At 41.3% G+C, this 10,809-nt stretch overlaps 1 protein-coding gene and 1 long non-coding RNA gene across 2 annotated transcripts in view; both read right to left on the minus strand.

Annotated features, from left to right (window-relative positions):
- frzb (frizzled related protein) overlaps nt 1-6,188 on the minus strand; it is a 16,922-nt gene extending 10,734 nt beyond the window's left edge. Inside the window, exon 1 of the mRNA XM_007571434.2 lies at nt 5,819-6,188. Within this exon, the coding sequence (XP_007571496.1) occupies nt 5,819-6,023 (205 nt within the window). The 5' untranslated portion in view covers nt 6,024-6,188. The remainder of the gene's footprint in view (nt 1-5,818) is intronic.
- A 3,785-nt stretch (nt 6,189-9,973) lies between these two features.
- LOC107838571 (uncharacterized) overlaps nt 9,974-10,809 on the minus strand; it is a 15,680-nt gene continuing 14,844 nt past the window's right edge. The window contains exon 3 of the long non-coding RNA XR_001664659.1: nt 9,974-10,066. This is a non-coding gene — a long non-coding RNA (uncharacterized LOC107838571). The remainder of the gene's footprint in view (nt 10,067-10,809) is intronic.

The following is a 10,809-nucleotide window of genomic DNA, read 5'->3' on the forward strand; positions in this document are numbered from 1 at the left end:
CCCACACACACACATACACATTCACAAGCTAATGGTGGTGAGCCAGAGCTGCCTTGGGGCACTCTGGCAGACGTGAGGCTCAGTTCAAGGAACAGTTGGGCCAAACAAAATGTTTCATCAGTCCAACAGTCTGATCTTAACCTCACGGGATTTGGGTCTTGACCAAAAGAGCGAGATCCTGTAGAAACATTGAAATGCATCTCTTCACCCGATCTCTTGGCCTTCAACATTGGATGAGGAACTCAGTTTTTCCTGGGGAGCTCGGAGTAGAGCGCTTTCTCATCAAGAGTCTTCCACTGAATTTCCCTTTGGAGGTTTTCCAGGCACAGCTTAAAACTCGGAGGAGGGAATATTTATCCCTTCTGACCTGGGAACGCTCTGGGATCCCCAACGTGAGTTGGAACTTTGCCAGGGGAAAGAGGTGTCTAGGTTTGCCTCAACAACCTGGTTTCATAGATGTGGACGACAATGGATGGATGCCAGTGAGGTACAACACCAAGAACATAAAGCAACTTCCTTCCTCTCCCGGGAGGCTCCTACATCTGCTAAATGGAAGCATTTTTGAAGGATGCTTACTCAGTCTCAGCTCAGTTCATTTGAACTTGAGTTGTTGGTTTTTCCCCTCAGCAGGAAGGACTTCTCTTAAGCAGAGCAGCGTGTTGCCTTCAGGAACCACGGACCGACCGCACGCAGGAGGTGCAGCGGGACGGTTACCGCGACTGCCAGCCCGCTGCACGTTTCAAACAAGACGGAACCAGAAGAGGCTCAAAACAGGGTGGGAGATAAATCAGCCTTTTTATTGTAAGAGGATGCCTGAGGTTTGGCTGTGAGGCCTCACAATGAAGTCACAGAAAGATGTTGAACTCCTAACCTGAACCTGCTTCCTAAATGTTGGACCATGGGTCTCTCAGTAGGATGTTTTGTTTTAGTTGGAGTTTCCCCGCTTGCAACTTTTAAGATTCGTATGAACTCAGCCGCGCTCAGCTAATCCCTAAACGTTAAACCATGATGCTCAGGAGGGTAGTAGCTTGAATTCCTTAAAATGTTTACTGTTCTTCTGAAATTTATTCAGAATACAGTCATGCCAATGTGGATGTATTCATCACATTTTCACATTCTATCGTGTTCCAACCACAAACGTCTGTGGGTTTTATTAAGTTTTCACCTCTTTGACTAACACCCTGCTACCCTCAAAACTCAAAATTAAAACTTAAACCAAGGCTAAAAACACAGGATTGACAGTAAATCAATAATATACGTCGCGATAGACATGTGATCAGTATCAACTGAAAATATATCTGATAGGATATTCTAGAATTTCACTGAACTTTGTGCCAGAACCACACAGCATTCTGGGGGATGTAGGCTGAGGAAAAGCTTTAGCTGCTCAATCTCTCACAACTTGCTAAGCCAGGTTGGTAGCTTGGCTTAGCTCTCTCACAGCCCCTGATGTAAACCATTTCATTGTTGCTATGGTGATATCTTTAGGATTATTGTCGTGCTGGTAGGTGAGCCTCAGCCACATTCTTGGGTATTTTAAGGATTTCTCCAGGTTTTCTTCCAGGATTGCTCTGTGTTTACCTCCGTCTGTCAGCCCCCCAAAGAATCCCCACAGCATGATACTCCCACCACCATGTTTCACTGTGGGGGATGGAATGCTGAGGGAGACAGAGTGCAAGTTTTCTGCCAGAGCAACGTTTCGCATGCAGTCCAACATTTGAAACCGGAGTTCCTCCTTCCACATTTTCTATGCCTGCAAATGGAAATTCTCTCGACTTTCCTTCAACAATCGCCGAGTCGTCGAGTTAGAGTTGGGATAAAGGTTCTCTCCTCTTAAATAGAAGGACAAAACTGAAACGGTGTAGTTCAGTACATTTTCAGTTAATTTTAAAATCTAAATATCCAAGCGCATTGTCCGAAATGTGACACAGCAATTCCTTTTGCAATATCTGTAAGGAATTGGGGAGCACTTTTTAAAGTAATTTGAAAAAGATTCTTCTTTTAAATCTAAACCATAACTGTCCACTTAATGAAAATCCCAATCCTCAAAAGTATTCGGTGCACACAGAGGTTGGTGGGAAAAAGAAGAAAAACACACATGAGGCTTCACCAATGTTCGTGGGATTCATCCAGTAAGCAGTACGGATAACTGAACTGTATTTCCTGGCAGTTCATCCAGTTTTCTGCTTGAGGATCAGATGTTCCAAATCCAGTTGGATGTGCAAAAGCAACAGAAAACAAGCGTCAACGAGCACAGCAGACGGCAAACGTTTTGTCCCCTAGGAAAACTAAAAGCCACAATTTCTTAGCCAAATCAAGTTCTCCATTTTGTTGCAGAGAAGAAAGTAATATTTACTATTCTCCCTGAGATATGTCCTGGTAAGGAGCATAAGTCGATACAAAAACAAAGAAAACCCTCACACAGTCAAATATCTTTGGTCTATAGACTTAGCTGGTGTGTGTGCAGAATGTGCAGATCTACCAAGTATTTTTATCCAGTTTCAAGTACAAATATCTTGGCTCACTTGAAGAAAAGACAAAACCAACTTACAAGAAACCTTTCAGTTAAAATAGGAGCTTGATTTAAGTCAGTAACTTCTTAATGCTGTTGAAAAGTATTAGCTCAATTGGCAGATTATTTCACTTCTAATATGGGAAAAATGTCTCATATTAAGCATAATAATCTGCTGATGGAGCTAGTACTGTTTCATCAATATTAAGGAGTTATTGACTTAAATTAAGCTCCTATTTTAACTGAAAGGTTACTTGTAAGTTGGTTTTGTCTTATTAAAAATGTACTAAGATATTTACACTATAAACTAAACTAGTGGCTCAAATAGTTGCTAGAAAAATCGTCACATTCCACTTCTGTCATTTTCCCCCTGGTTTTGATCACTGCATCTTTAATTCCCACCCACCACTATTTTAATGTGAAGCCATGCGGATATCTAAAATATCTGACCCCCCCCCACAAAAACCTAAACAAAAAATCAGGCCCATCTCCATGGTTGATTGCTTTTTGCTCAAGTGTGACTGAACAGGCTGATCCTGCATGAAACTAAAACCAGCAGCACAAAACACAGAGAACCAGAACAGAGCCACGTAATTTATATCTGTGGGATTCGTGTTGCATGGTCTTGTTTTCCCTGCCAGGTTTGTCAGTACCTGGCAGGGACTGAGAAACCTGATTATCTGAAAACCAGGGGGAAATTCGGCACAGCCAAAACGAATATTATGATTAATCGTGATGGATTTGTTATTAAAATTTGCCATCAACTAATTTAGTGACCGATTAATTGTCAGCTGGAATATACAGACTCAATAAAAAAAAAGGCCATTGGCTGAAAGAATAACACACTCAGAGCAGTAATTAAACCAAAACAGTAGAAAAGTAAATATGTTTTTCATTTAACGTTAAAAAAAACTTATGTCTGTATCTGTACTCAGAAATCCTGAAGTGTCCGTTTTCTGCAGACTGTGTCAATTTTATTTATACGATTTAATCATTTAGTCGATTAAATCGTTCAATCAATATAGATATGACACATAATAAAAAGGGTGCAGCATGTTTACCTGGTTAAAAATAAGGGAAAAAAACATGAATGCATCTTTTTTTGGGTTGATTATTTTCGTCTAAATTTCATTTCCTTTTCTTTTTTTTCGGCGGCAGCAGGACATGACTCACTCTGGATTTATTTAGCCCAGATTTGCTTTCCAGTGAAAGGAACAAGATGTTCGTAGTCCTGCTAGCAACCAAACAGAATCACGACGGTGGATAAAAGATAAAGACGTTGCTGCACTGTAAGACTTTTGTTTGTGTTTCATTTGAAATCGTTGAATCCTTGATGATTTCACCCTGACAGTTTTGTTCCTCTGTATCGACCACCAGAGTTGGCAAACCAGAGAAAGTAGATCCGGCCGCAGCGACCTGCGCCGCTCCTGATCCTCAGCGTTCCGTGCAGCTTAAAGTCGCCGGAGTAAAACGGAGGACGGAATCAGATCAGGCCGTCTCACCAGTCCCCCCGTCTCTTTCTGTCCAACAAGAAGCAACTTCTCAGGATTTTGGCTTCCAGGTTTATGTAACAAATATGTTTCTTTGCAAAGAAACAAAAAAGCTAGAATTTGAGCTACACTTTTCATTGAAGATTGAAGCCCTAACCACTGATAACTATTTCAGCCGTAGAAATGTCTGTATCTGTGTCTGAGCTTTGTCTAGAGAGGCGGCAGTAAGTCAGGATCGTTTCTGGTGACGGTTGGACTCTGCTGCACTTTGTCACCGATTCTGATCAAAACTTTTATGGACACAATTTCTAGTCGCAGCCAAGACGTTCTTTTTCACCTCAAGATCATGTCTCTGCTTTATGGAGAGAATCTGGTCCTGTTGGTTTCATCAGGTCAAGAACCTACGTGGTCTTGAGCCAGAAAACTGCCGTCTCTGGGTCGGGAGAAGAAGAGGTTCTGTTTAAGGGTGTTTTCACACCTGATAGTCTGGTAGACTCGGTTTGATTGTTATATTTTCAGCTGCTGTGGTTCTCCTAGTCAAACAAACCAAACCCTTTGAAAAACCTGTTCCCTTCCTCGTCTGTGGCGGCGCTGCACCGACAACCACTGAAGGAAACGACAGGAAAACCTCACAGAACAAGAGCGCAACTTCCTTCTTCACGAAATGTGAACACAAATGGAGTGGTTTCAGATTCTAGTGGTTATAGGGTTTCTCTTTTGTCCTTTAAAAAAACCATGAGCCATTTCTTGCATTTGTTTAGGTTGTATTTACCCAGAATGCCCTGCTTTTGGAGCGGTCTCTGGTCCGGTCCACTTGGGGTTCAAATATTCATGCGAACTGCACCGGACCTCACTTTAATCAAACTGACACAAAGGCTTGAAGGTGGACCAGAGTTAGATTTTTTTTCTTTAGTCCGCATCAGAGTTGAAATCAGAGTCTGACCCCAGAAACGCAGAAGATAATAGATGGATGGATGGAAAAGTTTACAATGAATGAGTAAAAACTGAAAAATTACCTGATTTTTTCCCCCCATGTTAATATTTTTGTATTTTGCACAAAAAGAGCAAATATTAAATGTATCTAAAATGACATCAGATAGATATATAATTAGTGGCATGTTTACCCATATGTGAAATTTAAGTTACTCTCGCTGTTTTGTTTCCGTTAACCTGAAAATCCTGTCTAGTTAAAGTTGTGAAACAAGCAAAAAAAAAAAAAAAATCTAAGATTAATAACATTAATACTTAATATTTGTTGTTGTTTCATTCTTTTGTTTTGTGCCTCCATGAAAAAAAACAAAACAAAACAAAACACTGTGGCCCCACCTGCACCCCAAAGGGGAATTTGGTCTCATTAACAGGCAACAAAGTTTCTTTCCACCAATTTATGTTTTACACTTTTACACGAAAGAAAAACCAGCTCATATTTTAAAGATTTTGTTTTAGTCTGCACTGAGGGAAGCCCTTTGAAAAAATAAAAAATTAAGACTCTTTTAGTATGAAAAAAACTTTTGCCAAAAATCACTTTGTTCATTATTTTAGGAAGGTGACGATTTGGAAAGCACCCAGTTGCTTACTGGGGGGAAAAAACTTTTCATTGAACTTTTGGGATCAACAGGATCAAAAGTCATGTTATTGTAACCAAAATAAGGAACTTGGAAATATTTATCATGAAGAGGTTGAAGGAAACTTTGCGTGAAAACGTTTCAAACCCCCCTAAAAGTAACACTTAAACTAAATAAAAATGTATCCAGATACTGTAGAAAACGCTAGATTTATAGTTAATTGTTTTTTATGAGCGCAGCCCGGAACTCACCCAGCAGCCCCTCGAACTGCTCGATGGCCAGCACCGCGTTGTCCTGCGTGCTGTGGTGGAGGTGGTTCGGCATCTTGGTCATGTTCCACGGCATGGACCGGCACAGCGGGATCCGGACCGGCTCGCAGGCAGCCGCCCGGACAGCGGGCGGCCACAGGGCGCAGGACACGGCCAGCAGAGACACGCAGAGTCCCGCGGAGAGCATGACCGTGGCGGGGGGGAGGTGATGGGGCGGTGAAAAGGCACGGCGGTCCAGTCGGTGCTCGGTGAAGTTAGATCCAAATCAGGACGGGATCTGACCTGCTGCTGCTGCTGCTCTCTGCTCCTGCAGCCCGAGCAAGGGTGGAGCTGCTTTCTTATGCAGACTCCCACCACCACCACCTCCTTCTCTTCTCCTCTTCCTCAGGCCCTCCTCCTCTACCATGCTCACCTCTCCTCCTCCTCCTCTTCCTCCTCCCTTATCCTCTGCACTAAAAAACAGATTCCTTTTTGATGAAAAGTCAACACTGCTTAAGCCTCGGAAAGCTCCTGGGTGTTTGTGCCATTACATTTACAGGAGTAAGTGTGGGGCACCGACTGGCTGCCTAAAGTTGTAGTAATCCCACTGCAGGCTGCATTATACGTATATATTTGAGGTTTATTGGATGCAGTTGTTAGTCTTCTGTCTATTTTGGTGTCATGGGATACATATGTCTGTCCGTTTCTAGTTTTGCGGGGGCCCAAACTACAGTGAAGAGATTTCTAGCTCTTTACACGGCCCACTGAAATGCCACCATCTATTACATCTTACAAACAAGGCAGTATGCAGTTAAAGGGGCTGTTACATGTGTTTTCAGGCAACATAGTGCCAGTACATAGCACAATCAAGTAACTGTGTTAACTTCAGTTGTTATAAAAAATGTTGTACATTTCAAATATGACTTAAAATAAATTTGACTTTGTAATTTGACGCCTTGAAATTGGGCCTCTGTCTCTTTAAAAAGCTCCTGCTCTTTCTGAAACTCCGCCTTAGTCATCACAGCATGGCTCCTCTATTAACCCTTTTACGTTGTTTTTACCAGTGTTATACTGAGAATTAGCTCATATGATGAGCTCAGCTAATGTTCAGTTCCAACAGGTGTTTGCTAATTGCTGCTGGCTAGTCTGAAGGAGCTGAGTGGGGGAGTTGCTGGGGCGGGCAGCTCTGTGAGGCAACAGAGCTGCCCAAATACTTGGAAACTGCAGCTCTGAGGAGGAGCTTTGTCCTCGAAGGCGGAGCTAGGTCCACCCAGGCATTTTGCACAGCTTAATGATTGCCAAGGGAGATTAAAGGATTCCTCAAACATGCATGAAAGAATCAAAGCAACACTCCAGGTATGTTTTGATAAGGGAATGACATTGTAACATGATGTAAAATAACAAAGTGTCAATCCTACATAATGATGTTGCTTTAATTTTACTGAGATGAGGCTGAACATGCAGCTTTGGGGCCCCTGGTGGCTAGGAGGCCCCAAGCAGTCACTTACCTTGCCTATGACAAATGGTCTCCAGGTTATAAACGATTTATAACTCGTTTATTTATAAATCGCTTTAGATAAAGTGCTTTATAGGTATACCAAAGGAAATAAAATGAAGGTAATAATAATAACACAAAACTGTAAGAAAACTACAAGGTTGACATAATTAATTAAGTCATAACACAAAAGCTGTCCTAATGATCGCGCTGTATGGAATTATACATAAGACGAGTTTTTAAAACAGTTTTAAAATCATTTAGCGATCCAGCAGACCTCACAGATTGTTCCAAACACTGGAACAGTCTCAATTTTTAACTTTCCTTATGAGTCTCCGACAATAATAACAATAAAACTAAAACAATTAATAAAGATTTAATTTCAAAATCAAACATATAAACGTGGAGAAAGTGAAACATTATGTTTTTGTTCAACAGAATCACATTCCGAGACTTGCTATAGTTAAGACATTCACTGTGTTTTACATGATTGGAACCAGAAAATGTTGTACAGCCTGTCAAACAGAGTGGGAGAGTATCTATTTAAACAGATGTCCAGCATTTTTTAATGCATCACCATTTTATTGGCTGAAACTAACCAGACCCGTTAGCTTGTCTTTAAAAAGCCCTTCTGTCCTCCGCTCATCATCTGGATTAATTGCACCTGTTTGAATTAACCGCAAATTGACATTATGAAAATGAATTTGCTTAATGGAAACACGGCCATTTTGAAAAAGAAACAAAACAAAACAAAACAAAAACATGATTTTTTTTCGGTAAGAAGTTATTGCCCTATCAAAACCATTTGTTTTCCCGCATCACAAGAGTCACGTGATCAACAGCCGGCCGTTACCACAGGTGAAAACGTAGAAGAAGACGATTTTTTTTTCTTGCAGCTGGCTCCACCAGAGCTCTGAGAGCCTCTCAGCCTCACATAGTTCAGTAAAGGTTGGGTGTCATTCTAACGAGTTGAATCAATCGCTCTAATGTAAAATCGCCGACTGCAATTTCCTCAAAACGCTGCATACGTAGCCGCTCCCAAGTAGGCGGGGCTTGTCGCGCCAACGCCTGAATAAGACGCCGACTGTCTCTTCTGATTGGCTGACAGATAATGAGCGCTAGCACCATGACTGAATCATGAATATATTTCATGTAACTGTCACTCTTGTGTTTTTTAATGACTTATGGCGTGAACAAGCTCCTTCACATGCAATTTTAATTACATTTCCTATTTAAATTAAATAAGAAAGCACAATTTTCACAATAGAAAAATTGCAAAACTGTGATTTTTCGACAAGAGCACATCTATAATTTTTTCAATGGAAATGCAGTTAACCAATCAAACTCCATCCTCGTTCGTAAGACCATGTAAGACCACCAGGGACAAGATGGACCTACAGGACATCATACTAACAGTTTGGTGAGAACTCAACTCTGTGTATTACTAATATTATTATTTTTTCTACCCATAACCTCACTCGTGAACTTGCTCTGCTTTCTTTATGTGTGGATTACTTGGGTTTCTGCCGACATCTGGTGTGAATTATATGCCAATGGCCCCATTAGAAATATTTAAACCGAGAAAGAGTTAACACATTCAGTACTTATTTCTTTTCGCTGTATGTTTGTTTTTATGACATGGCACAGCAAACTGAAAGAGATCATATCCAGCTGTCTTACCCTTTAATAGCGTTGCTGTACAAACGCTGGACCTTGGGAAAATTCAACATGCACTGAGCTGCTATTTGAATTCAGAAGTCTGGGAATTGTTGCACTAGGCGGTTATTTACAGAAACAGAGCAACTTGCTGGTTGCCTCACAGCTAAATGAAAAGTGGTTCGGTGGAAGACCACGCTTTACCTGCGTTCATTTGGAAACAAATGTCTTTCTTCTAGAGTGATACAGTCAACAGATAAAATTATGAATTTATAATATATTTTACATTTCACAAAACATTTGGGTAGAATGTAGATTAGACAGATTTGTTGGGGCCTCAAAGAGACTATTTGTCATTTATTATACTAGTAAATCAAAAATCAAATCAAAATTTATTTGTTTATCACACATTGCAGCAACAAGGCAGTTCAAAGTGCTTTACATCAAAAAAATATGAGGACAACATAAAAGCATAAACACGTTGTATGGTCACCAATTGTGATTGTCAAATGACAATCACATATGTCGATCAATATTCCAGTTATTATGGTTCAAAAGTTTCAAAAGTGACTTTAAAAGTGACTTTAAACAGCTGGGTTTTTATTCTTAATTTGAAGGAGCTCAGTGTTTCGGCTGTTCTGCAGTTTTCTGGAAGTTAATTCCAGATTATGGTATTATTAATTCCATGTTTGTTTCTGGTTCTGGAGATGCAGAGCAGAACCAGAACCAGAAGACCTGAGCAGTCTGGAAGCAGATCTCTAATGTACCGTGATGCTAAGCCGTTGAGTGATTTTTAAGTATTTTAGTACATCTCATAAAATTAGAATATTGCGCAAATGTGCCAAAATGTCTTAACAGTGATCTCAGAAAGTGAGACTCATATATTGTTTAAAATTATCATACATTGATTCATTCCAAGCTTTTTTTTCTTGTAATTTCTTGCTGATTATTTCTTCCAGAAAATGAAATCCCAAAAGTCAGTCTCTCAGAAAATTTGAATTCTGTGGCAAAGGTGATTAATGGAAACTCATGTTGTCACAGCCTAATCAGCTAATTAACTCAAAACACCTGCAAAGCTTTCCTGAGCCTTTAAACGGTCTCTCAGTCCAGGTCAGTCAGCGACACGATCTGATGACTGGACATGTCCAGAGGACAGTGATGGACACCTGTCACGAAGAGGGGAACACACACACACACACACACACACACACACACACACACACACACACGGTCCATTCACAGAGTTCAGTATCCAAGCATGTAAACAGAAAGTGCAGCGGAGAAACAAAGGTAGTCTCAAAGGAAGGTGCTAGAAACAGGAGCAGAGCAGAGATTGGGATACGTGAGGTGAAGGTAACGGAAGGATCTGGCAAAAAACGGTAAAATGTCACTCTGACTGACTGCTGCTGAGCTTTCAGCTGCTTTTCGTTCATCCTCACAGTCTTCATACTTCTGAACCCACTGGGGGGAACCCCCCCCCAGTAGTGATTCGGTCAACGTGCCCCCAGCCCTGGTCGCAGAACAGCCGTTCTCTCTGATTCAGGTTTTCAGATCAAATCAGTTTTTCCTCGAGTGACCGCTGGCGTCGTGGGAAACCTCCACATCCGCTTAAACCGCAAGTTGACTGGTCACCGATGCTGGGAGGACTGGGATGAACCCGTAACTGATTGAGTGGCTGGGGACGACCTTTGACCCAGGCAGGGCTTGTTGTATTAACAGCCCTGTTATTGGTCCATTAAACCTGAGTATGACGCAGCAAACTGAAGCACTTTGTGTGTGTGTGTGTGCGTGTGTGTGTGTGTGTGTGTGTGTGTGTGTTGGCTGTAACTCAACCCTTACATGG

Source organism: Poecilia formosa, unplaced genomic scaffold (genome assembly GCF_000485575.1).
Source record: "Poecilia formosa unplaced genomic scaffold, Poecilia_formosa-5.1.2 Scaffold280, whole genome shotgun sequence".
NCBI lineage: Eukaryota > Metazoa > Chordata > Actinopteri > Cyprinodontiformes > Poeciliidae > Poecilia > Poecilia formosa.